Here is a 26,830-nt window from a genome sequence, read left to right as displayed (position 1 = left end):
GCCAGGGAGGGTTTGGGATGGAGATCAGGGAAAGGTTTTCCCCCAGAGGGTGTTGGGGACTGTTGGGTCCCAAACCAGTGTGGAGGGCTCTGCTGTGGCCCAGCTGAGCTAAAAGCAGGTTTTTTATACCCAGTCCCAGCCCCAGCTCAGCTGAGGGTGTTGGGGGCCTGGCTGGGTGTGGGGGGTTTATATTCCCAGCAGGAATTCGGTGCTGTCCCCAGGACAAAGGTGCTGCTGGTGCTGGACAAGCCCCAGAGGTTCCAGGGCCAGGCTGATTTAACCTCTCCTGCCACCAAACCCAGTTTGGCCTCCCCAGATCTCCCAGTGCTGCTGGGAGCAGGAGGGAGACCCAGAGGAGGAACCTCGTGCTGCCCTTCCAAACTTCCAAACTTCCTGATGGGAATTCTGTCTTTTTCTTCATCCAGAGCATTCCAGTTTTGTGTTTATTTCTTCCACCCTCAGCTGGCACTCTCAGCCTGTCCCTGTGGGCTGGGGACAGGCAGAGCTGGTGCCAGGGAGGAATTCTGAGCCCTTTTGGTGGGCAGGGAGTGAAGGAGCAGCAGGATCAGCCTGAGGGGGAGCTGGGGAATGCCTGGCTGCATCCCCTCTCCCCTTTCCTGCTCCTGCTTTGCCTCCTATAAATAACTGCTGAGCTTTACAAACCTCCCTGGCCTCCAGCTTCCCCCCAGCTCGGTCTCTCCTGGCAGCAGAGAGCTGGTGACCAACCTGTGCTCAGCCTGGTGCCACCTGGCCCTGGTGGTGTCACTGCTGTCCCAGTGACAAACAGGACCTGTGACAGCAGCAGCAGCTGAGCTGCAGCTTGGACTGAGCTGTGCCCCTGCTCTGAGCTGCAGCTTGGATTGAGCTGTGCCCCTGCTCTGAGCTGTGCCCCTGCTCTGAGCTGTGCCCCTGCTCTGAGCTGTGCCCCTGCTCTGAGCTGTGCCCCTGCTCTGTGCTGCAGGTTGGATTTAGGAACAGCAGGGTTGTGGTCACGGCCTGAGCCCGTTAGCCACGGCTCCCAGCAGGAATCAAATCTCCCTTTGGCACAGCTGCAGTGCCTGAGCTTGGCCAGGAGGTGCTGGGCTCTGCTCTGCTGCCACAGCCTCCTGCCCTGCCGTGAAAATCAGGGGATTTGTGGTGGGGCCCTCCAGAGGGGTGTGCCTTGCTGGGCCAGGAAGGGTTAATGGATTCTGGACAGCAAGGGGGATGAAGGAACCAGACATGGGGAGAAATTTTATGGCACATCCAGTTCTCAGCTGCTCTCTCCTGGTGAGGGTGGCCTGACTGTGCAGTCCCTTTTTGGGGAATATTTTGTTGCAGCAGGGGTAAAACACCAACAGGAGCAGCCCATCAACCCCAGCTGGACTCCAGCAGATTCTCCAGGAAAACCCCTCAGATCCCTCCTCAAACAACGTGGAGATTTGTCACATCACATCCTTTACAGTGTTTCTTGTGCTGTTTATATTCACTATATAATATATATATAATATATTTATATTCACTATTCAATTCAATTAGTCTGACAAGACCTGATTCCCACGGCCCCGTGTTGATTTGTATTAATTATATTCTCCTCCTGCAATTCTCAAAGTTAATCCAACTCCCTCACAGCTGTTACATCATTTTCCCAGGAATTGCTGTCAAATGGCAACCCCATAATTACCAGGGTGGTTTTTTACCCATGGAAACACTGATATCCCTGTTAAATTATGCAATTTCTTTGCAAATTCCTGCAAGACTGAACTGCAACAGCAACCCAAGCCCTTTGTGTTCAGCTCTTTCAAACTTTCTGACATGAATTCTCTCTATTTTTTGATCCAGAGCATTCAAGTGTTGAGTTTAGTTCTTCCACCCAAAAATGAAAAGGGTTTCTTGTTCCCTATGGCTGTAATTCCTGGGGGTTTTTATTCAGCACAGAAATACTGAGTCTGCATTTACCTTTTGTCATCAACTTCTCGTTTTTATTGTTTGTATTTCCATGCACTCACAGCACACTCAGAAATCTTTAGTTTGCTTCCTTTAAAAGCATTTCTTCTACAAATATTCTTTTTTTTTTTTTTTTTTTTTTTTTTTTTTTTTGCTGCTATGCACATCTCCATTCTCCATCATTCCTAGATTTTGATTGGTGTCCCCTGTTTGATACTTTTTTCCTGCTGTGCATTTATTTTAGAGAGGGAATCCCTCTAAAGGGAATTTGGGGTAAAAGAGAGGGGATCCCTCGGGGAATTTGGGATAAAAGAGAGGGTATCCCTGAGGGAATTTGGGTAAAAGAGAGGGGATCCCTGAGGGAATTTGGGGTAAAAGAGAGGGGATCCCTTGGGGAATTTGGGGTAAAAGAGAGGGGATCCCTCAGCCAAATTTAGGATAAAAGAGAGGGGATCCCTTGGGGTATTTAGGGTAAAACAGAGGGGATCCCTCAGCCAAATTTGGGATAAAAGAGAGGGGATCCCTTGGGGAATTTGGGATAAAAGAGAGGGGATTTCTCAGGAAGTTTGGGATAAAATATTTATTTTTTGTATCTTCACCCCCTCCGGGAACGGGGCACCCTTTGGAACCCTTCGACCGCAGCAACCCCGGAGATTTTTGTTAATGCTTAAACAACAACCGCCGCCTTTATCTCGCTCCATCCTTATCTCCGCGCTCGCGGCGGCCGAATTCCATTCGGGAAAACGCTCCGGGATGGATTTCCCGGCGGGCTCCGAGCCCCGGTGCCTCGGGAATGCCCCCGTGTCCCGGGAATTCCGGCTCGCTCGGCTCTTCCCAGGCTCAGCTCGCAGGGAACAGGTACCGGGCTCGCCCCTCCCAGCCCCGGGGCGGGAGCGAGGGGCAGGATCGGTTTGGGCTCTGCCCACACCCACTCGAGAAGCGGCGGGGAGAGGAGCGGCCGGCAGCGGGAGAGATCCCGGAGAGATCTCAGAGAGATCCCGGAGCGATTCCAGAGAAATCCCAGAGCGATCCCGGAGAGAACTCAGAGAGATTCCGGAGAGAACTCAGAGAAATCCCAGAGCGATCCCAGAGAAATCCCAGAGCGATCCCGGAGAGAACTCAGAGAGAACCCAGAGAGATCCCGGAGAAATCCCAGAGTGATCCCACAGAGAACTCAGAGAGTTCCCAGAAAGATCCCGGAGAAATCCCAGAGAGATCCCGGAGCAATCCCGGAGAAATCCCAGAGCGATCCCGGAGCGATCCCAGAGAAATCCCAGAGATAACCCGGAGAGATCCCGGCTCTGCGGGGCGATCCCATAGAGATCCCACAGCGATCCCTCAGAAATCCCACAGAGATCCGACAGAAACCCCATAGGAATTCCAGCGGTCCCACAGCGATCCCGGCATGGGGAACATCGCCTGCGTCCCGCAGGCTCCCGGCGGCTTCAGGAGCTCCTTCCGAAGGAAACCCTCGCTGAAGAAGGAGTGAGTACCCCGCATTTCCCGAGAACCCCGAGTTCCCCGAATACCCCAGTTACCCCCAGTTCCCCCTGGTGCTCTGGGTGCGGGAGCGGGTCTGGGTTTCCTGCAGGATCTCTCCCGGGATAGGGGATTTCCCATTTCCCGCTGCTTTGGGGGCTGCAGACCCCGGGATCAGCTCGCCCCGAGTGCCTGGGATGGAATTCCCAGAGCTCCAGCCCTCGGGAGAAGCGGCACTGAGTTCATTTTTGTTTGGGGAATTGAGCTCCCCGCGGTGGGACAAGGTGCAGAACACCTGATGTTTCCAGTTTTCACTCGGGAGTGGTTTTTATTCCGAGTTATGGTGGAAACAACATTCCCATTCCTCAGGCTTTAGGGAGAAAACCCCAAATCCCAGCAGTCTGCTGGAGGATTTGTGTTTGTAAACCCAAAGGAGGAGGAGCAGAAAATATCCTTCAGTGAAATCCTTTGGGATTTGGGTCTGGGCAGTGCTCAGGTCCCAAAATTGAGCTTCCAGGGAATTCACTGCAGCTTCCCAGCTTTCCCACTTGCTCCCATCAGAGCTGGGAGAGAGCTCTGGAGGGAACCAGGTGATTCCTCATGAACCTGCCAGGCCTGTCTGTGCTGGGTTCAGAGTCAGGGCTGTGCCAAAAAAACCCTAAACTCTGCCAGACTGATTAAAAGGAGACCCTGAAGTGTCCCCTTGGTGTTTTGTGATGCCAGAAATCGGGGGCAAAGCTGTAGGAACCTGAGGAGTTTCTGTGGGGTAAAACAGAGGGGATCCTTCAGGGAGTTTGGGGTAAAAGAGAGGGGATCCCTCAGGGAATTTGGGGTAAAAGAGAGGGGAACCCTTGGGGAATTTGGGGTAAAAGAGAGAGGATCCCTCAGGGAATTTGGGGTAAAAGAGAGAGGATCTCTCAGGGAATTTGGGGTAAAAGAGAGGGGAACCCTTGGGGAATTTGGGGTAAAAGAGAGGGGATCCCTTAGGGAATTTGGGGTAAAAGAGAGGGGATCCCTCAGGGAATTTGGGGTAAAAGAGAGGGGATCCCTCGGGGAATTTGGGGTGAAGGAGAGGGAATCCCGTGGGGTAGAGCTGTGCTGTCCCCCTGACTCCCAGCCCCCACGCTCAGCATTATCCTGCTTTTCCCAGGAAGTTCCCAGCACGTCCCAGTGCACCAGTGGCTGCCTGGGACTGGTGCAGGGCTGGCTTTGTGTCCTGCCATGGAGAATCCGGGCCCTGTGCTGACTTGGGGGCACAGACAAGCCAAGCTGATGTGTTAAAAAGCAGGAAAACCCCGATAAATGCAGCAGAATCCCGTCCTGGTTCACCCAGGCTTTGTCAGCCTTGGCTGGGCTGGGATGACTCCAAAGCCCGTGACAAATTTCTTGTTTGGTGTCCTGACTTCCTTATTTCTGGGAGGATTCATCATGCCTCAGCCTGGATCTGGGTTTCCATGTGTATTTTGGGTTTATTTTATTTTTTTTCTCTCCTTCCCTCTGTAGACAAAATGGCAAGAAAAAGCTGCCCAGCTTTTTTGGGATGGATGGAAGTGAGGAGAGGGACACGACCACGGACAAAATCCTGCAGTACATTCCAGCAAAGGCAAGTTCCAGCAGCTCCAGCCCCCTCCCCACTGCCCCAGGGGTTGATTCCCACCCACCCCGAGGGCAGACATACATGGGGATGTGGGATATGGGATATGGGATATGGGATATGGGATATGGGGATGTGGGATATGGGGATATGGGATATGGGATATGGGGATTGGGGATATGGGGATGTGGGATATGGGATATGGGATATGGGGTTATGGGCATTGGGGACATGGGATATGGGCATTGGGGATTGGAGATTGGGGATATGGGATGTGGGGATATGGGATATGGGGACAAGGGATATGGGGATGTGGGGATTGGGGATATGGGATATGGGATATGGGGTTATGGGCATTGGGGATAGGGGATTGGGGATATGGGATATGGGGATATAGGATATGGGGACATGGGGTTATGGACATTGGGGATAGGGGATTGGGGATTGGGGACATGGGATATGGGCATTGGGGATTGGGGATATGGGATATGGGGACATGGGATATGGGCATTGGGGATATGGGATATGGGGGTAGGGGATATGGGGATTGGGGATGTGGGGATGTGGGATAAGGGGATATGGGATATGGGGATATGGGACAGGGGACATGGGTATGGGGATAGGGGGACATGGGGATTGAGGATATGGGGACATGAGGACATGCAGATATGGGGGCATGGGGACATGGGGACATGAGGACATGTCCCCACCCTTTGCTCTGGGTTCCTTTGTTTCTGGGTCGCCTGTAGTGGAGGGAAAGGCCGGCGAGCTTTGGCAGGTGGGATGATTCATTCCCACGCTGCAGTGAGAGCAGCCTGGGAAGGGAACAGGAAGGGCAGAGCTGCCCCGGGCACCACCCTGCCCACGGCCCGCTCCCGTTCCCGTTCCCGTTCCCAGCGCTGCAGAGGGGAGCCGGGAGCCCCCGGGGGTCCTGCTGGGTGGGCCGGGGCTGTGCGTGGGGTTGGGAAGGTTTGGGCTGTGCTGGGTGTTCATCAGCCCCAGACAGGTGTGTGGGGAACGGGAAACTGAGGCACGGCAGAGGGAATTCCGGAAAAGGGAAACTGAGGCACGGCAGAGGGAATTCCGGGAAAGGGAAACTGAGGCACGGCAGAAGGAATTCCAGGGAAGGGGAAACTGAGGCACGGCAGAGGGAATTCCGGAAAAGGGAAACTGAGGCACGGCAGAGGGAATTCCGGGAATGGGAAACTGAGGCACGGCAGAGGGAATTCCGGGAAAAGGGAAACTGAGGCACGGCAGAGGGAATTCCGGGAAAGGGAAACTGAGGCACGGCAGAGGGAATTCAGGGAACGGGAAACTGAGGCACGGCAGAGGGAATTCAGGGAAAGGGGAAACTGAGGCACGGCAGAGGGAATTCAGGGAACGGGAAACTGAGGCACGGCAGAGGGAATTCAGGGAAAAGGGAAACTGAGGCACGGCAGAAGGAATTCCAGGGAAGGGGAAACTGAGGCACGGCAGAGGGAATTCCGGAAAAGGGAAACTGAGGCACGGCAGAGGGAATTCAGGAAAAGGGAAACTGAGGCACGGCAGAGGGAATTCCGGGAACGGGAAACTGAGGCACGGCAGAGGGAATTCCGGGGAAGGTCCCTGTGGGAATCAGCTGGATCCAATGGGAGCAGGTCACAACAAGCAGGTCCCAGATGGATGCTGGATATTCCCTGGGGAAGCAGGATGGGCTGTCAGTGTCAGTAGATCCTGGGGAAGGAATCACTGGGATCTCTCCAGGCACAGAAGGAAGGAGGTGGAGCAGAATTTTAGTTTTTACCCTCACCTGGGGCAGAGGGGATGCTCCCTGTGTGGCCTGGAGGGTTCCTGGGCTTTGCCCCTCTGCCCTGCTGTGTTTTTGGCAGCAGCAGCAGCAGCAGGGCCGGCTCAGAGCAGAGCTGCCAGCACAGGGCAACCTCCCAGGAGGTGGCATGGCCCAACCAGCGACCTGGGAGCGGGGCAGGTGCCATCCCCGCACCCCCAGCACCCCCTGCCCTGATTCCCAGAGCTCCCAGGCACAGCCAGGGGGGGATGCGCCCCCTGAGCCCTCGCCTGGGGCTTTTCCCATGAAACAGCAGCTCCCAGAGCCCCGGGGCAGAGCTGAGCTCTTCCTGCTGCTGATTCACAGGGGGAGAGGAACTCGTTCTACCTGCGGGATGAGAACATGTCAGGGCTGCTGCAGCTCCCAGAGCCCGGCAGAGCCGGGATGGGCAGAGCCTGGGAGGCACTGGGATAACGGGAATGGGCTGGGGCGGGGCTGGAGGAGCCCAGAATTCCAGAGGGAGGGAAAACTCCAGAGCCCTTCAGCTTTGGCTGAGGCATCCCATGGTTTGGGAAGGAAGGGCAGCAGGTTTCAGGGATGTGACCCCGTTTTTCCATGTTGGAGCTGCTCCATCTCCTCAGTCTCACTGCCACCCCTCCAGCCTTGCCTGGGAGAGGGAAACATTCCATTTATTCCTTGCCACACCAGTGGAGCTCTGCCCCTCCCTCTGGAAGCTTTTCCCAGCCTTGCTGTTGCATTCCCAGCTCCCGAATCGCTTCTTCCTCTCAGTGCCTCGTTCATTCCTGGGAATTTTGGCTGCCACGTCCCGGGCAGCAGCAGCTGCTGGTGCTGCTGCTGTTCCTTATCTCTGTGCCCACGATTTTATCACCTCACCCTCTCCCCACTGCCAGGTGCTGCTGGTGCCTTATCCAGCTGTGTTTTGTTATTGCTGCACCCGTGACCAGCTGCTCTTTGCTCTGCTCTGTGACACAAACACCATTTTCCCTGCTCTGAGCTGCCCTGAATCCTTTACTGGGCAATGTTTCCTGAATTCTGCTCCATGGCTGGGGAACTGGGGGGAGGATTCCAGCAGGAAAGGGTTAACTCGTGTCCTGAAAACAGCAAATTCAGGGAGCCCCTGGAGGGAGCCCTGAGCTCTGCAGGTGAAAAGGTCCTGACTGCTTCCAGCTCCTGTTCCTGCTCCCCAGCTCCATTCCCAGTTCCCCAGCTCCATTCCCAGCTCCATTCCCAGTTCCCCAGCTCCATTCCCAGTTCCCCAGCTCCATTCCCAGTTCCCCAGCTCCATTCCCAGTTCCCCACTCCCAGCTCCATTCCCAGTTCCCCAGCTCCATTCCCAGTTCCCCAGCTCCATTCCCAGTTCCCCAGCTCCATTCCCAGCTCCATTCCCAGTTCCCCAGCTCCATTCCCAGTTCCCCAGCTCCATTCCCAGTTCCCCAGCTCCATTCCCAGTTCCCCAGCTCCATTCCCAGCTCCCCAGCTCCATTCCCAGTTCCCCAGCTCCATTCCCAGCTCCATTCCCAGTTCCCCAGCTCCATTCCCAGTTCCCCAGCTCCATTCCCAGCTCCATTCCCAGCTCCCCAGCTCCATTCCCAGCTCCATTCCCAGTTCCCCAGCTCCATTCCCAGTTCCCCAGCTCCATTCCCAGTTCCCCAGCTCCATTCCCAGCTCCCCAGCTCCAATCCCTCTCCCCCATGTCAGGGCAGGGCTGACCCCATAGCACAGGGCTGAGTCATGGAGGGGCCCCCAGGACGGGGCTGGGAATGGCAGGGCTGGGAATGTCTGTCTGTCTGTCCCTGCCAGTCCCTCAGCCCATCCATCAGGGGCACCTGCAGCTGTCCCTGCACGGGCAGCAGGAATGGGATGAGTGAATTCCCAGTCTGGACCCCAAACCTCCCTCACCCAGAATGAATTCCCAGGGTCTGCACCCCAAACCTCCCTCACCCAGAATGAATTCCCAGGGTCTGAACCCCAAACCTCCCTCACCCAGAATGAATTCCCAGGGTCTGGACCCCAAACCTCCCTCACCCAGAATGAATTCCCAGGGTCTGGACCCCAAACCTCCCTCACCCAGAATGAATTCCCAGGGTCTGCACCCCAAACCTCCCTCACCCAGAATGAATTCCCAGGGTCTCCCCAAACCTCCCTCACCCACCCAGAATGAATTCCCAGGGTCTCCCCAAACCTCCCTCACCCAGAATGAATTCCCAGTCTGGACCCCAAACCTCCCTCACCCAGAATGAATTCCCAGTCTGAACCCCAAACCTTCCTCACCCAGAATGAATTCCCAGGGTCTGAACCCCATGACAGGGACACTCAGGGATGGTTTGGGACACCTCAAATTGAAATGTGCCTCTGTCCCCCCTCTTTTCCAGCCCAGAAACTGCAGCTGTAGGTCAGGATCTGTCCCAGCCCTGGCCCCACGTTGGCAAGGAGACCCAACAACAAACAGCCCATCCTGGGCACCTCTCCCAGGAATCCCTGCTGGGAAGGTGTCCTGGCAGTGCCTCTGACCTGTCCTCCCCCTGTATCCTCACTGCAGATCATCCAGAAGCAGGAAAACCAGAAGGAAAACTTGGAGCAGAGGTTCCCCAGCCTGTTCAAGAAGGGCCGAAGGAAAACAATGGTCAGGAATTTGGGCAAGATGATTTATTACTCCAAGGTCAAGTTTAAGTTCCAGCACTGCCAGGTAAACCTGGGGCTCCTCTTTGTGGGGGTGTCTCTGCCCAGGGCTGGGAAGGGAGGAGTAATTCTGGGAAATGGGATCCTGGAGAATTCCAGTGCTGCCCCACATCCCTGTGGGCACCTGGGAAGGGTTTCCACGAGCACAGAGTGGCCCTGGGAGAAGCTTCTCCATGCAGGGTCAGCCTGGGATGCAGAGGGAGGCTGGGAGATAACCACAAAAGTGCCCTGATTTAGCCCCAAAAGTGCCCTGATTTAACCCCAAAGGTGCCCTGAGATAACCCCAAAGGTGCCCTGAGATAACCCCAAAGGTGCCCTGATTTAACCCCAAAGGTGCCCTGATTTAACCCCAAAGGTGCCCTGATTTAACCCCAAAAGTGCCCTGATTTAACCCCAAAGGTGCCCTGAGATAACCCCAAAGGTGCCCTGATTTAACCCCAAAGGTGCCCTGATTTAACCCCAAAGGTGCCCTGATTTAGCCCCAAAGGTGCCCTGATTTAACCCCAGGTCTCCCTTCTGCAGGAGGTCAACAGCTGCTTCCTGGAGCTCTTCCAGTCCTACCTGTACTTCCAGTCCACGGCTCCCAACGGCCTCACCTACCAGGTATGGCATCACCTGGCCCATGTCCCCAGGTCCCTTCCTGGGGGATGCCAGGCTCTAAAAGGTGTTTTGTCCCAAAAGCTGCCCCCTGATAAAGGGTTAAAGGAATAAAGGGACCCCAGGGACAGGCAGCAGCAGGTGGAGCTGCTCAGGTGTCCTGGAGCCTTGGGAAACCCAAAATCCCCCCCAGTCTTAGTGCCTGTGGGGATTCTGGGGAGTTCTCCATCTGCAGGATCCAACTTGAATTATTCTGTGGAAGAGAAACCTCAGCCTCAGGGAGAGCTCTGCTGGCAAACCACTCATGAATCTTTTAACCTGCTGGTGCTGGGGAGCTGCAAATAATGAATGAAGTTCTGCAGCACAGCCAAACAGGCTGAGCTGTGAAACAGCCCTGAGTGCTCCCTTCCTCCACACACCAGTGAGGAACTAAAGCTGAGCATGTCTGGGAGATGATTGTAAAATTAGTTCCTCTTAGAAATGATTAATTAGCCCTTAGGTGACTTGAGGTTGGTGTAAAACGTCAGTAAAACCTCTCCAGTCACCCCCAAGGCAGCCTGAAAATGAAAACTCCCACGTCAGGAAACAAACAACGCCTCAAACCCTCCTGGCTCCTTTAGAAACAGCTCCTGAGTTTATTAATTGGCGAGGAATTAACAAGGAATTAATTGCCCCAAGGCACATTAGCATCTTTAATGAAGGTTGTTTAGGGAGGACAAAGTTGTCACCTGTTCCTTTGTCAGAGTGGGAATCTGAACATCCAGACTCTGGCAACTGGGCAGCTCCATTTTCCTTTGGGGTCAATCCCATTTTTTGTCCTTTTCCTGTTAAACCACCGTAGTTCTGCTGAGATTTCTCTAAAAATTGAAAAAAAAAACCAAAAAAACACAAACCCACAAAACGTGGAATATAAAGATATTCCTCAGCGTGGCACTGGGGATTGGTGCAGGATGGAGCCCAAAATAACCAAAATAACCAAAGTAACCTCTCCTTCCCCAGGGGCTGCTGCCTCTGAAGGAGCTGCAGGTGCGTGAGCTGGGGGCTGGGCAGGAGCTGGGGCAGCAGGACCACGCTTTCCACATCTCAGGTGGGTCTGGGGGCTGCACCAGCCTGGGCTGCCGGGGCGTTTGGGGAACCCCTTCGGAGGGAGTCTGGGTGAGAAGGGGCTCTGGGATTGCCCTGGAGCGTTCCCAAGGGAAGGGGAAGGAGGGACAGGCAGGGGAAGGACAGACAGACAGGGGAAGGAGGGACAGACAGGGGAAGGACAGGCAGGGGAAGGACAGGCAGACAGGGGAAGGAGGGACAGGGGAAGGACAGACAGACAGGGGAAGGACAGGCAGGCAGGGGAAGGACAGGCAGGCAGACAGGGGAAGGACAGACAGACAGAGGAAGGACAGACAGGGGAAGGACAGACAGACAGAGGAAGGACAGACAGGGGAAGGACAGGCAGGCAGGGGAAGGACAGGCAGAGGAAGGACAGACAGACAGAGGAAGGACAGGCAGACAGAGGAAGGACAGGCAGACAGAGGAAGGACAGGCAGACAGGGGAAGGACAGGCAGACAGGGGAAGGACAGGCAGACAGGGGAAGGACAGACAGGCAGGGGAAGGACAGACAGGCAGGGGAAGGACAGACAGGGGAAGGACTGACAGGCAGAGGAAGGACAGACAGGCAGGGGAAGGACAGACAGACTCAGGAAGGACAGACAGACTCAGGAAGGACAGACAGACAGGGGAAGGACAGACAGACAGGGGAAGGACAGACAGAGGAAGGACAGACAGACAGGGGTAGGACAGGCAGGCAGGGGAAGGACAGACAGACAGAGGAAGGACAGGCAGAGGAAGGACAGACAGACAGGGGAAGGACAGGCAGGCAGAGGAAGGACAGACAGGCAGGGGAAGGACAGGCAGACTCAGGAAGGACGGACAGGCAGGGGAAGGACAGACAGACTCAGGAAGGACAGACAGGCAGAGGAAGGACTGACAGGCAGGGGAAGGACTGACAGGCAGGGGAAGGACAGACAGGCAGAGGAAGGACAGACAGGCAGGGGAAGGACAGACAGACTCAGGAAGGAGCCCGAGGGGTGGCTGGCACACACCCAGTGGCTCTGGGACAATGGCAATGAATTCACAGCTCAAATTTCTCCCAGCGCAGCCCCAGGCGTGCCCCGTGTCCCGGGAGGTTTTTTCCCCCATTTTCTCTCCCTCCCGGGAATGTGGCAGTGGGTGATGCCCTCGGGTGTGCCGGGGTGAGGGTCGTGCCCTGGCAGCCTTAATGAGCCGCGTTTAATTAGCGAGGAGCAGCATCGCCGCCCTGCGAGGGCGGGGAGAGCCCGGGAGGAGGAAGCAGCAAACCCGAGCCGGGGGCACGTGGGTGCCCAGAAAATGCCGAATTGCTGCCGTGGGCTCGGGTCACCCGGGGAGCCTCCCCGCCCCAGCCGCGCTCAGCCCGCATTTCCTGCAGCCTTCAAAGGCGCCGTGGAGCCTTGTTTACAAATAATGCAGAATTAGGGCACTAAAGATACCGCGGGAGGGCAAAGTCCCGCTCGTTCATCCGGCTTATCTGGGCACTGCACGTCCCGCAGATCCTTGAGCCAGCAGGGCTTCGGGTGTAAATGATTAATCACAACATCCCCTCTGCATCCTGCCCGCGTGGGGAGGGCTGGGAGGCTGGGCTGTGTCCTGAGAGATGAAAAAACTGAAATGCAGCAGCTGCAGGGCTGTCCCTCCCTCCCAGGGGTGTCCGGGGCCGTCCCCAGCTTGGCTTGAGGCAATAATTAAATAAACAAACAAACGGTGTCAGAAAGCTGCTGCTGCTCCACATACAAGGTGGAGCTGGGAGATAAAGGGGGATTTGTGCAGGGGGAGCAGCACCTTGGGACAGCCCCTGCCCACAGAGCCTTCCCACCTGCTGGGGCTGGAACTGAAACCCGGCCCTGGAGGTCAGGCTTGGCTTTGGGGCTGGCTTGGGGCTTTGTTCTGAGCCTGGTTCGGGGTCAAAAAGTGTCTGGGGGTCAGGGCTGGGTGTGTCTGAGAAGGGGCTGGAGCAGTCTCGGGAGGGGATGTGACAAAAGGGTGACAGGGAGGGCTGGAGGGTGGTGGCAGCAGAGCTCTGGTGTCCCCAGCTCCCCTTTGGGGGGATGGGTGTGTGTGACAGCTCTGCCATGGTGGCACAAAGGACAGGAAGGGGGTGGCAGCAGAGCAGGGATGTCCCCAGACCCCATGAGGGCTATACAGAGTGTGACAGCTTTGCCATGGCTAAAGGGTGACAGGAAGGACAGGAAGGGGGTGGCAGCAGAGCTCTGGTGTCCCCACACCCCATGAGGGCTGTGCAGTGTGACAGCTCTGCCATGGCTAAAGGGTGACAGGGAGGGCTGGAAGGGGGTGGCAGCAGAGCAGGGATGTCCCCAAACCCCACGAGGGCTGTGCAGTGTGGCAGCTCTGCCGTGGCTGGAGGGTGACAGGGAGGACAGGAAGGGGGTGGCAGCAGAGCAGGGATGTCCCCAGACCCCATGAGGGCTGTGCAGAGTGTGGCAGCTCTGCCGTGGCTGGAGGGTGACAGGGAGGGCTGGAAGGGGGTGGCACGAAGGGCTGGAGGGTTGTGGCAGCAGAGCAGGGATGTCCCCAGACCCCATGAGGGCTGTGCAGAGTGTGACAGCTCTGCCGTGGCTGGAGGGTGACAAGAAGGGCTGGAAGGGGGTGGCATGAAGGGCTGGAGGGTGGTGGCAGCAGAGCTCTGGTGTCCCCACACCCACGAGGGCTGTGCAGAGTGTGGCAGCTCTGCCGTGGCTGAAGGGTGACAAGAAGGGCTGGAGGGAGGTGACAGCAGAACTTTGGTGTCCCCACACCCACGAGGACCTGCAGCCTGGCAGCTCAGCCTGGTTCCCAAGGATCTGCCATCCCTGACCCCCTGTCCCCCCCAGGGCCCCTGCTGAACCCCCTGGTCGTGTTCTGCCCCTCGGAGGCTGAGCTCAGGCAGTGGCTGTACCACCTGGAGAAGCAGATCCAGCTGTGTGGAGGGAGCCTGGCCCTGCCCCTGCTGTCCCAGGTGGGTGTCCTGCTGTCCCACTGGGATGGATCCCCTTTGGGGCGCTTTCCTGGGGAAAAGGTGCAAAAAGAGCTTGCAAGAGGGCTCTGAGCAGGGGGATGTGCTGAAGGAAGAGCTGCCACCCACGGGTGCCACCAGCACAACCTCTGTGTCAGAGCTGGGTCTGGCTCAGAGAAGCTCTCACGCTTTTGGGAGCTTGTGCAACCACCCAGGGCTTGCAAAACATCGGGAGGAGGAGGAGGCTGAAGCCTGAAACAGGCCCAGATTCAGGAGATTCTCTGCCTCAGTCTCTGGGGGTGTTTGAATTCCCTCCCACTGTCACACAGAAATGTCCCCTTGGAAAGGCATTTCCAGCTGCTGTGGTGTGGTGTCCACTCCCAGATGGAAAAGTCCCTCCTGCCCAGGTTTATTTATCCCTTCCTGCTTTCCTTTCCTTTTCTTTTATTTCTTTCCCCCTTGGAAAGGCATTTCCAGGTGTGGAGGATGATTGTCCATCCCCAGCTGGAATAGTGACTCCTGCCCAGGTTTATTTATTATTTCCTGCTCCTGCCACACCACAAAAGTGTCCCCAGGTGGGGACAGGGGGGGCGGGGTGCCTGTGGGCAGTGTGGTCACTCTGTCACTGTGATCACCGTGGTCACTCTGGTCACTCTGGTCACTCTCTGGTCACTCTCTGGTCACTCTGTCACTGTGTCACTCTGTCACTGTGATCACCGTGGTCACTCTGGTCACTCTGGTCACTCTGGTCCCTCTGTGGTCACTCTGTCACTGTGTCACTCTGTCACTGTGTCACTCTGTCACTCTGTGGTCACTCTGGTCACTCTGTCCCTGCGGGCTGTGTGGTCACTCTGTGGTCACTCTGTCCCCAGGCTGGCCGTGGCCCCAGGGAGGGGCTGCTGTGGTCGGTGCAGAACCTGCCCGTGCAGGACTGGAGAGGGACCCAGCGCCAGTCCCTGGGGGAAATCCTGTGTGTGTCCAGGGTGAGGCTGCAGCACCTGCCCTTCCAGGTGAGACTGGGATGGAGGGAGGGGTGGACGGAGGGATGGAGGGGTGGATGTGTGATGGATGGATGATGGATGGAGGGATGATGGATGGATGATGGATGCAGGGGATGGATGGATGGATGGATGGATGGATGCATTGATGGATCCCGCCCCTTCCCAAATCCATTTCCATGCCCAGGGAAGCAGCTCAGCCTTCCCAAACCCATTTCCCAGCCTGGCTCTTCCCAAACCATGTCCCAGCTCAGCGGTTCCCCTGCCCGGGCTCGGCAGCAGCACGAAGCCCAGCCCAGCTCTGAGCCCGGGCTGCCCCAGGCTCCAGCCCCTCCCCATCTCGTCCCCAGGAGCAGCACGAGCGGCTGCTGCTGCTCTACCCCTCCACGCTGGTGATCGTGTCCGAGGAGCCCCACGGCCTCTGCTTCAAGGTGAGACCTCCCGGCGGGAACAGGGAACGGGGGCTGCCATCCCTTCCCACGGGAACACACAGGAGGGGACACAGGAGGGAGGGAGGGGACACAGGAGGAGAGGGGACACAGGAGGGGACGCAGGAGGGGACGCAGGAGGGAGGGACGGGACACAGGAGGGGACACAGGAGGGAGGGACGGGACGCAGGAGGGGACGCAGGAGGAGAGGGGACACAGGAGGAGAGGGGACACAGGAGGGGACGCAGAAAGGGAGGGGACACAGGAGGGGACACAGGAGGAGAGGGGACACAGGAGGGGACACAGGAGGGATGGGGACACAGGAGGAGAGGGGACACAGGAGGGGACGCAGGAGGGAGGGACGGGACGCAGGAGGGGACGCAGGAGGAGAGGGGACACAGGAGGGGACACAGGAGGAGAGGGGACACAGGAGGGGACGCAGGAGGGAGGGACGGGACACAGGAGGGGAGGGGACACAGGAGGGGACACAGGAGGAGAGACAGGAGGGGAGAGGACACAGAAGGGGACAGAGGACGGGACACAGAAGGGATGGGAACACAGAAAGGAAAGGGATACAGGAGGGGACAGAGGACGAGAGGGGACACAGGAGGGAGGGGACACAGAAGGGATGGGAACAATAATGGGAGGGGACACAGGAGGGAACACAGGAGGGATGGGAACAAGAAAGGGAGGGGATACAAGAGGGGACACGGGAGGGACAGGGACACAGGAGGGAACACAGGAGGGATGGGAACACAGAAAGGGAGGGGATACAAGAGGGGACACAGGATGGAGGGGACACGGGAATGGGACACAGGAGGGAGAGGGACACAGGAGGGAACACAGGCAGGAGCACCGAGCACTCAGAATGGCCCTAAAGCCACACAGTGACAGCCGCGGTGGCACCTGGGGCACAGCTGGTTAAGGGTGGTGCTCGGGGCTCTGTGCCTTCCCCCGCTGTGGTTCTGTGATCCCCGGCATCCTTTGGTGAGCTCGCTGCTCCTCCCGAGCTGCAGCAGACGTGGCAGAAGGAGCAGTGCCCTGTCTGCGACCCCCGGGTCACCCGGCAGGACAAACACACCTGCAGGGCCGGGAATCCCCCCCGAGCCCGCGGGGTCGGCTCCACATCCCGCAGGATGTTTTACTGATGTCCCTGGGGACGGCAGGGAGTGTCGTTATCCCGTTGTTATTCCCGGGAGTGGGGGAATGGTCGAATCCCATTGTTATTCCCAGGAGTGAGGGAATTGGTGAATTACCCCCGGGATTGAGGGAATGATCGAATCCCATTGTTATTCCCGGGAGTGAGGGAATGATCGAATTCCATTGTTATTCCCAGGAATGAGGGAATGATCGAATCCCATTGTTATTCCCGGGAGTGGGGGAATGATCGAATCCCATTGTTATTCCCGGGAATCAGGGAATTATCGAATCCCATTGTTATTCCCGGAGTGAGGGAATTACCGAATCCCATTATTATTCCCAGTAGTGAGGGAATTACCGAATCCCATTATTGTTCCCATTAGTGAGGGAATTACCGAATCCCATTGTTATTCCCGGAGTGAGGGAATTATCGAATCCCATTGTTATTCCCGGTAGTGAGGGAATTACCGAATCCCATTGTTGCTCCCCTGCCCGGGCAGAGCTCTCCCCATCCCAGGGCAGCTCCGGGAGCCGTTTGCCAGCAGCTGGGACACGCCTGGGGCACAGCCGGTTTCGGGAATGTGTTTGCAGCTCCTGGGATCGGGGCTGGGCTCTCCCATGAGCTCATCTCTTTTGAAACCCCAAACCTGCCCCGTGCGAGGTTCCTTCCCAGGCCCTGCTCCCTTCCCACGGTGCCCGAGCTGATTCACAGGGAACCTGCTTTTCCACGGGCGTGTCGGGGCACGGGAGCCTCCTCAGGGGCTGCTTCCCTTCCCGCGGCCGGGGGAGCAGCCCCGCCCAATCCTGCGGTGGGAAAAGGGCTGGGATGGGGCTGGGATGGAGCTCATCCCAATCCTGCAGTGGGAAAAGGGCTGGGATGGGGCTGGGATGGAGCTCATCCCAATCCTGCGGTGGGAAAAGGGCTGGGATGGGGCTGGGATGGGCTTACCCCAATCCTGCAGTGGGAAAAGGGCTGGGATGGGGCTGGGATGGAGCTCATCCCAATCCTGCAGTGGGAAAAGGGCTGGGATGGGGCTGGGATGGAGCTCATCTCAATCCTGCGGTGGGAAAAGGGCTGGGATGGGGCTGGGATGGGCTTACCCCAATCCTGCAATGGGAAAAGGGCTGGGATGGAATGTCACTGGGATGTGCAGGACACAGGAATCTCTCTGGGATGTGCAGGGGACAGGAATATTGCTGGGATGTGCAGGAGGTGACATGAATCTCGCTGGGATGTGCAGGAGGCAGCTGGAATGTCACTGGGATGTGCAGGACAAAGCAGGGACCCTGCTGGGATGTGCAGGAGGTGACAGGAATGTCACTGGGATGTGCAGGGGACAGGAATCTCTCTGGGATGTGCAGGAGGTGACAGGAATGTCACTGGGATGTGCAGGGGACAGGAATCTCTCTGGGATCACTCCTGGTGCAGCAGAGCCCGGCTGGGCAGTGCCTGCAGGGGCTGCACCCCGAGCTGCCCCCTGAGCTCTGCTGACCCCCATTCCCCCCTCTGCCCCCCTGATCTCTGCTGACCCCCATCCCCCTGTGCCCCCCGATCTCTGCTGACCCCATCTGTGCCCCCCGATCTCTGCTGACCCCATCTGTGCCCCCCGATCTCTGCTGACCCCATCTGTGCCCCGCGATCTCTGCTGACCCCATCTGTGCCCCCCCGATCTCTGCTGACCCCATCCCCCTGTGCCCCCCGATCTCTGCTGACCCCATCTGTGCCCCCCCGATCTCTGCTGACCCCATCTGTGCCCCCCCGATCTCTGCTGACCCCATCTGTGCCCCCCGATTTTTGCTGACCCCATCTGTGCCCCCCGATCTCTGCTGACCCCATCTGTGCCCCCCCGATCTCTGCTGACCCCATCCCCCTGTGCCCCCCGATCTCTGCTGACCCCGTCCCCCTGTGCCCGCAGGGAGAGCTCCCACTCAACGCCATCCAGGTGCTTTTCGAGGAGAACGACAAAACCTCGTTCCTGATCGAAGGTGGGTGGGGCTGGCACCCTCCTGGTGCCCCCCAAACTGCCCTGCTGGGGAATTCGGGATCTCTGTGTGCTCTGAGGGCGGAGCATTCCCTCCCCCAGCACCTGCAGGGAATGCGGGGTGGGATGGAGCAGGAGCGTTCCCGAGGGGTCAGCACAGAAACAGCTCCTGAGTTTATTAATTGGGGAGGAATTAACAAGGAATTAATTGCCCCAAGGCATTAGTGCCATTAGCATCTTTAATGGAGGTTGTTTAGGGAGGACAAAGTTGTCACCTGTTCCTTTGTCCGAGTGGGAGTCTAAACATGCAGACTCTGGCAACTGGGCAGCTCCATTTTCCTTTGGGGTCAATCCCATTTTTTGTCCTTTTCCTGTTAAACCACCGTAGTTGTGCTGAGGTTACTCTGAAAATGGAAGGGAAAAATCCCATGGAATATAAAGATAGGTGCAGGCTCCTCCTTGCCTGCTACCACCAATCCAGCAGCTCCCAGGGGTGTTTGATCCACATGGAAAGGGAAAAGATTTCTCCCTGCTCCTGTGGGCTGGCAGTGGGGCTTGGGGACAGCACAGGGACAGGGCTGGCAGCTGGAGGGGGAATTCCCAGCACAGGGAGAGCTCAGCTCTTCCCAATCCCATTTCCCAGCACAGGAACAGTCTGGCTCTTCCCAATCCCATTTCCCAGCACAGGAACAGTCTGGCTCTTCCCAATCCCATTTCCCAGCACAGGAACAGTCTGGCTCTTCCCAATCCCATCTCCCAGCACAGGGAAGCAGCTCAGCTCTTCCCAATCCCATTTCCCAGCACAGGAATCGTCTGGCTCTTCCCAAACCCATTTCCCAGCACAGGGAAGCAGCTCAGCTCTTCCCAAACCCATTTCCCAGCACAGGAACAGTCTGGTTCTTCCCAATCCCATTTCCCAGCCCAGGGAAGCAGCTCAGCTCTTCCCAGTTCCATTCCCCAGCACCTTCCAGGTGGGCTCCCCAAACTGCCCTGCCGGGAAATTTGGGATCTCTGTGTGCTCTGAGGGCAGAGCCTTCCCTCCCCCAGCACCTGCAGGGAACGCGGGGTGGGATGGAGCAGGAGCGTTCCCGAGGGTTCCTGCGGGATCAGCGCGGGGCTGGGGGATGTTTTCCCAGGCCGGCTGATAAATTCCATCCGAGTGACCTGTCCCAGCTACCGGGATTACCAGGAGTGGCTCTACTGCCTGAAAACGGCGCAGTTCCGGAACGCCGACCCCTCCCTGTCGGGCTCCGAGAGCTTCTCGGGCTCCAGGCTGCCCCACCCCGGCCAGGTGAGGGGCCGAGCTGTGGGAGGGGACACGGGGCTGTCCCTGTGTGTGACACCGCGGTGACACAGCTGCTGAGCCCTGGGAAGGGTTTAAAGTGTTGCACGGGCACCGGAGTCCTTCAAAAGCAGAGGTTGGGCTCTGGCACAAGGACAGGAATTTGGGTTTTGGGTTTTGGAATGATTGCCAGGGATTCCCAGCGGGAATATTCTGTGATTCCTGCGAGGAAAGGGGCACCCCTGTGTCGGCTGGGGTGGGGCTGGGTGCCTGGGAATTGGTTAAAGCATTGTGCAGCCAGAAATGGCAGCGAAGCCATCCACAGCAGAGGTGGGGCACGGCCAGGGCATGTCCCCAAAGCTGTCCTTGTCCCCAAATCCATTCCTGTCCCCAAGGCCATTCTTGTCCCTAAGGCTGTCCCTGTCCCCAAGGCTGCCCCTGTCCCCAAATCCATTCCTGTCCCCAAAGCCATTCCTGTCCCCAAAGCCATTCCTGTCCCCAAGGCTGCCCTGTCCCCAAATCCATTCCTGTCCCCAAGACCATTCCTGTCCCCAAGGCTGTTCTGTCACCAAATCCATTCCTGTCCCCAAAGCCATTCCTGTCCCCAAAGCCATTCCTGTCCCCAAATCCATTCCTGTCCCCAAGGCTGCCCCTGTCCCTAAAGCCATTCCTGTCCCCAAGGCCATTCTTGTCCCTAAGGCTGTCCCTGTCTTTAAAGCCATTCCTGTCCCCAAGGCTGTCTGTGTCCCCAAGGCTGTCCCTGTCCCCAAGGCTGTCCCTGTCCCCAGATCCATGGCTGTCCGTGTCCCCAAGGCTGTCTGTGTCCCCAAGGCTTTCCCTGTCCCCAAGGCCATTCCTGTCCCCAAGGCTGTCCGTGTCCCCAAGGCTGTCCCTGTCCCCAGATCCATTCCTGTCCCCAAGGCTGTCTGTGTCCCCAAGGCTGTCCCTGTCCCCAAGGCTGTCCCTGTCCCCAGATCCATGGCTGTCCCTGTCCCCAAGGCTGTCCCTGTCCCCTGCAGTTCACCAGCAGTGGGAGGGGATCCCTGAGCTCGGACGGCCGGACCAACTCCTGGGCGTCCGGAGGCAGAGTGACCACGCTGACCCAGCTGTCCCAGGCCAGTGGCTCCCTGCCTGATGGCCACTGCTTCCTGCCCCCCCCCGAGGAGCCCCTCTCCCCTGGCTACTCCCAGCCTCTGCATGTAAGTGAGCCCCAAAAAATCCTGGGGTGCCTGTGGGGATCCCCCTGGGATGGGGCTGTGGGGCTGGTGGGGTTTGCTGTGGGCTTGGGGCAAATCCCTGCTGGAGCCTGGGCTGGTCCTGGCTCAGCTTGAGAAAGGCTGCTGAGGGGTCCCAGTCCATCCCAGTCTGAGTTCCAGTCCTATCCCAGTCCCATCCCATCCCATCCCAGTTCCAGTCCCAGCCCCAGTTCCATCCCAGTCCCATCCCCAGTCCTAGTTCTAAACCCAGTTCCATTCCAGTCCCATCCCAGTTCCATTCCCATCTCATTCTCAGTCCCACTCCCATTCCCATTCCCATCTCATTCTCAGTCCCACTCCCACTCCCATTCCCATTCTCATTCCCATCCCATCCCATCCCATCCCATCCCATCCCATCCCATCCCATCCCATCCCATCCCAGTTCCATTCCCATCCCAGTCCCAGTCCCATTCTCATTCCCAGTCCCAGTCCCAGTCCCATTCTCATTCCCAGTCCCATCCCATCCCATCCCAGTTCCAGTCCCATCCCAGTCCCATCCCCAGTTCCATCCCAGTTCCATTCCCATCTCATTCCCATTCCCATTCCCATTCTCATTCCCATTCCCATTCCCATTCCCATTCCCATTCCCATTCCCATTCCCATTCCCAGTCCCATTCCCAGTCCCATCCCATCCCATCCCATCCCATCCCATCCCATCCCATCCCATTCTCATTCCCATCCCATCCCATCCCCAATCCAGGGCAGCTCCAGGGCGATTCCCAAGCCTGGAGCTGCGTGCTCCCAGTGCTCCCAGTGCTCCCAGTGCTCCCAGTGGGAGGAGGGCAGCCTCAGGGCAGTGCTGTCGTTGCAGAGCCTGGCTCAGCCCGGCTGGCCCAGCCTGGGGCAGGAGCTGCGCAGGGGGAGCAGCGCCAGGAGAGCCAAGGGCAGGAGCAGCAGCGGGCAGGAGCCCCCGAGGAGCCTGTGCAGCCTGATCCCCGAAAACCCCACAGCTGAGGTGCAGTGCCCGGGGTGCCAGGGGTGCCAGCATCACCCTGTAGGGCATCACCCTATAGAGCATCACCCTATAGGGCATAACCCCACACAGCATCACCCTATAGAGCATCACCCCACACAGCATCACCCTATAGAGCATCACCCTATAGGGCATAACCCCATACAGCATCACCCTATAGAGCATCACCCTATAGGGCATAACCCCATACAGCATCACCCTATAGAGCATCACCCTATAGGGCATAACCCCATACAGCATCACCCTATAGGGCATAACCCCACACAGCATCACCCTATAGAGCATCACCCTATAGGGCATAACCCCATACAGCATCACCCTATAGGGCATAACCCCACACAGCATCACCCTATAGAGCATCACCCCCACAGCACTGTGCCACCCTCCCCTGGCTGTGCCACCCTCACCTACTGTCCCCTCTGTCCCCAGATCCCCTTCCTGCCACAGGAACACCTGAGCCGTGCTCTGCATCCCCCAGGTGAGACCCCTGCCCGTCCCCAGCGTCCTCCAGAGCTGCGCTCTGCCCTCGCCCTCCTTGTCACCTGTCCTGAGCCTTGTCACCTGTCCTGTGCCTTGTCACCTGTGCCTTGTCACCTGTCCTGAGCCTGTGTCACCTGTGCCTTGTCATCTGTGTGTTTGTCACCTGTCCTGTGTCACCTGTCCTGTGCCTGTGTCACCTGTCCTGAGCCTGTGTCACCTGTGCCTTGTCACCTGTGCCTTGTCACCTGTGCTTTGTCACCTGTCCTGTGCTTGTGTCACCTGTCCAGTGTCACTTGTGTGTTTGTCACCTGTCCTGTGTCACCTGTCCTGTGCTTGTGTCACCTGTCTGGTGTCACCTGTGCCTTGTCACCTCTCCCATGCCTGTGTCACCTGTCCTGTGTCACTTGTGCCTTGTCACCTGTGCCTGTGTCACCTGTCCCATGTCACTTGTCTGGTGTCACCTGTGCCTTGTCACCTGTCCCGTGCCTGTGTCACCTGTGCCTTTGTCCCCTGTCCCGTGTCACTTGTACCTTGTCACCTGTCCCATGCCTGTGTCACCTGTCTTGTGTCACCTGTCCAGTGTCTGTGTCACCTGTCCAGTGTCACCTGTCCTGTGCCTGTGCCTGTGTCACCTGTACCTGTGTCACCTGTACCTGTGTCACCTGTCCTGTGCCTGTGTCACCTGTCCTGTGTCACCTGTCCTTACCTGTGTCACCTGTCTTGTGTCACCTGTCCTGTATCTGTGTCACCCGTGCTTGTTTCACCTGTCCTGTGTCACCTGTCCTGTGTCACTTGTCCTGTGTCACCTGTCCTGTGTTACCTGTCCCATACCTGTGTCACCTGTCCCATACCTGTGTCACCTGTCCTGTGTCACCTGTCCTGCCTTCCCCTCCCACCCCGAGGACCTCCTCCCTCTCTCCCCCTGCTCTGTGCTCTCCTCCTCTCCCCCCACCCCCCTGGGCTGTCCCTGACCCCGTGTCCCCGTGTCCCCCGTGTCCCCCAGGTGTCCCCTGGGCTGTCCCTGACCCCGTGTCCCCCCGTGTCCCCGTGTCCCCGCAGGTGTCCCCTGGGCTGTCCCTGACCCCGTGTCCCCGTGTCCCCGCAGGTGTCCCCTGGGCTGTCCCTGACCCCGTGTCCCCCAGGTGTCCCCTGGGCTGTCCCTGACCCCGTGTCCCCGTGTCCCCCAGGTGTCCCCTGTGCGCTGGCAGACGCGCCCTGTCCCTGCCGGGACTCCGTGGGCTCCTCCCACGACTACGCCGAGCTCCAGAGCTCCCAGAGCGACTTCAGCTACGACAACCTGTGGGAGGCCGAGGAGAGGGAGCTGGGGCCCCCCTGCAGCCCCCCGGGCCCTGCCCAGGACCAGCTCCAGGTGTTCCAGGTCTAGGGGCTGCTCCAGGCACGGAAATCGCCGGGTTCTTCCTTCACTGGGATCGGGGATGCCGAGGGAAGAGCCCTGAGCTGCTCCAGACACAGAAAACCTGCTGGGATTTTCCCTCCCTGGGATCGGGGATGCCGAGGGAAGAGCCCTGAGCTGCTCCAGGCACGGAAATCGCCGGGTTCTTCCTTCACTGGGATCGGGGATGCCGAGGGAAGAGCCCTGAGCAGCTCCAGGTGCAGAAATCGCCGGGTTCTTCCCTCCCTGGGATCGGGAATACCGAGGGAAGAGCCCTGAGCAGCTCCAGGCACAGAAAAGCTGCTGGGATTTTCCCTCCCTGGGATCAGGGATGCCGAGGGAAGAGCCCTGAGCTGCTCCAGGGCTCCAGTTCCTGCCCAGACCCGGCTGTGGGGCAGAGCACGGCAGCTCCAGGCTCTGGGGGGCTGCAGGAACAGCTCAGGGGGAGCTGTGCCCCCCGAAAATGGAGCAGCAAAAAGGGCCAGGCTCCCTCAGCTGGGAGGGACTCGGTGCCCAAAGCCAAAATCCTGCCCGGATTTGTGGGATTTGTGGGATTCCTTCACAGCAGAGCCCTCAGCTGGTGCCTCTGAGGATCCCCCCAGAGAGCTCTGGAGGCTGCAGGGGGGCTCTGGGCCGTCCTGGCCCGGCACACGAGGCTGGCAGGGACGTTTGTGCTGCCAGGATTGTCCTCCTGGAAAACCAGAGGCTCCAGAACAGTCATTCTGCAACACCAGAGGCTCCCAGGATTGTCCTGTGAACCCAGGATTGTCCTTCTGCTGCCAGGATTGTCCTCCAGAAACACCAGAGGCTCCAGAATAGTCATTCTGCAACACCAGAGGCTCCCAGGATTGTTATGCAAGACCAGAATTGTCCTTCTGCAACACCAGGGACTCCCAGGATTGTCCTCCAGCAACACCAGAGTCTCCCAGAACAGTCATTCTGCAAGCCCAGAGGCTCCCAGAATTGTCCTCCTGTAAAATCAGAGGCTCCCAGAATTGTCCTGCAAGACCAGAATTGTCCTTCTGCAAAACCAGGGACTCTCAGGATTGTCCTCCTGCTCAACCAGAGGCTCCCAGAATTGTCCTCCTGTTCTCAGGATTGTCCTGCAAGACCAGGATTGTCCTCCAGCAACACCAGAGACTCCCAGGATTGTCTCATGGAAAACCAGAGACTCCCAGGATTGTCCTGCAAGACCAGAATTGCCCCCTGCTCCCAGAATTGCCCCCCTGCTCCCAGAATTGCCCCCTGCTCCCAGGATTGCCCCCCTGCAGACCCAGAGGCTCCCAGGCTCGTCCTGCCAGCCCCGAGGCCGCAGACAGAAGGTGGAAGGAGAAAAAGAACGAACCCAACCCAAGCAGATCTCAGCTCGGGGGGATTTTATTTCCTTTCCTCTTGATGCCAGGACATTTCCTTCCTGCCCGAGCTGCTCCAGAGCTGTGCCTGCTCCCTGAGCTCTGCCTGCGGGGAACCCCCAAAATTCCCCTCGGGGGTCCCTCCCTGCCTGGGCTCACCCCAAATCCTGCCCAAGCAAGGACAAAAAAAATCAATTCCTCAGAGGAGAAAGTTCCCGGGGGGCTGGGATGTCCCTGGTGTCCCCTCCAGGGCCAGCACAGGACAGAGTCTCAGGGTTATTTCCCTTTATTATTATTTTCCTTTAGAAGATCAGCAGCAAAACCAAATATTTTCACCTCAATCCTTAACCTTTGCTGCAAATCGAGCACAGCAGCAAAACCTCTGCTCTGATCTTTCCTCTGGTGCAGCCACAACGATTTGTACTTGAATATCTCCACTTGTATTTTTGGGTTTTTTTGGGTTTTTTTTTTTTATCTTCGGGAGGCATCCAGCAAAGTTTACATGTAAAGTCTGGGTGGGTCGTGTGTATTTAAATGTAAATGTGTTTAATTTTCTGTAAAAGTTCTGTAAAACGAGCACACCCAGGAGGGTGTGGGTTCTTTTGTGGTTTGTTTTCTCTCAGGTTTGTTTTGGGGGGGGATTTGTACCTGAAAACCCCCAAAATATCCAATTTATTCTGAGTATTCTTACTCAGAGGTACTGCCGTGAACATTTGAGGGTGAGCATTTTTAAAAATAAAAATCCCATCTCATTTTAATTATTAAAATTCCCTCGTGGATTTCTGTGAGATCATTTCCCTCTCTCTGCTTTGGTGGAAGTGAATTTTTTGCAGAATTTTCCTCTCCAGGAGGATTTCCTGAGCTCCTGTTTTATCCTTAATCCTTGACCAAATTCTCCCCGGGGTTTGTCAGGACCTGGGTTTGGGTTTTTCTTATCCAGGTGCTGCTCCAGGTGGATTTGTGGCTGTAAAAATTCCCCCCACTCCTGCTTTTCCTCCTACAGATTCCTCAGGATTTAAAAATCAGTTTATTTAGAGCAGCTGGGCTGCACTGAGGTGGAAATTGCAAACAAAAACCACAAAAACCTTTTAAACCCCCAGCACTGGATTGGATTCCTCTCAGCCCTCTGTGGATTTTTAAACCACAATTCCAATTTTTTTTTTTTTCCCCTCAAAGAATAAACACCAAAATTTAGGGGGATATAAAAAATAATCAGGAAAAAGCAGAGCTGGCAAAGTGCTCTGTTAGCAGGTGTAGCAAAAATCCTGATAATAAAGATAATTTTTATTATTTTGGGGACGATTTTTGAGGTTCGGGAATTCCTTTCCTGCCGAAATTTGGGAAGGATCCGTCGGGTTTTGGGGCCGATGAGCAACTCCCGGAGCGCCCGGTGGGTGGGAGAATCCTCCCAAAAATGCGGCTGCGAATGGAGCGGCTGCGGC

The 26,830-nt window shown here is 57.3% G+C and overlaps 1 protein-coding gene across 3 annotated transcripts; it reads left to right on the top strand.

The window, feature by feature from the left end:
• The first annotated feature begins 3,239 nt into the window (after nucleotides 1-3,239).
• On the top strand, nucleotides 3,240-25,235 carry PLEKHN1 (pleckstrin homology domain containing N1). 3 transcript variants are annotated; one of them, XM_056508330.1, is made up of 14 exons: nucleotides 3,240-3,411; nucleotides 4,909-5,008; nucleotides 9,325-9,471; nucleotides 9,987-10,067; nucleotides 11,061-11,148; nucleotides 13,983-14,107; nucleotides 14,977-15,114; nucleotides 15,453-15,533; nucleotides 18,587-18,656; nucleotides 19,789-19,943; nucleotides 20,954-21,133; nucleotides 22,002-22,145; nucleotides 22,593-22,641; nucleotides 23,831-25,235. In XM_056508330.1, exons 1-14 carry the CDS (start codon nucleotides 3,332-3,334, stop codon nucleotides 24,025-24,027), a joined length of 1,635 nt encoding a protein of 544 aa, XP_056364305.1. In that variant the 5' UTR covers nucleotides 3,240-3,331; the 3' UTR covers nucleotides 24,028-25,235. The 3 variants fall into 3 exon arrangements, with proteins under 3 accessions (XP_056364305.1, XP_056364306.1, XP_056364307.1); XM_056508331.1 differs by lacking the exon at nucleotides 22,002-22,145; XM_056508332.1 differs by lacking the exons at nucleotides 20,954-21,133; nucleotides 22,002-22,145.
• Nucleotides 25,236-26,830: the final 1,595 nt, after the last annotated feature.

This window comes from Oenanthe melanoleuca, chromosome 21, assembly GCF_029582105.1.
Source record: "Oenanthe melanoleuca isolate GR-GAL-2019-014 chromosome 21, OMel1.0, whole genome shotgun sequence".
NCBI classification, from domain to species: Eukaryota; Metazoa; Chordata; class Aves; order Passeriformes; family Muscicapidae; genus Oenanthe; species Oenanthe melanoleuca.
Note: the sequence above shows the minus strand (reverse complement) of the source record. Positions and strands in the feature narration are given on the sequence as shown.

What these genes read in the sequence shown, in the direction of transcription:
- PLEKHN1 (XM_056508330.1), top strand. Translation starts at nt 3,332, where the DNA reads ATGGGGAACATCGCCTGCGTCCCGCAGGCTCCCGGCGGCTTCAGGAGC. An exon ending in TTAAGTTCCAGCACTGCCAG is followed by an intron (nt 9,472 to 9,986) that starts GTAAACCTGGGG and finishes TCCCTTCTGCAG; the next exon opens with GAGGTCAACAGCTGCTTCCT. An exon ending in AACCTCGTTCCTGATCGAAG is followed by an intron (nt 18,657 to 19,788) that starts GTGGGTGGGGCT and finishes ATGTTTTCCCAG; the next exon opens with GCCGGCTGATAAATTCCATC.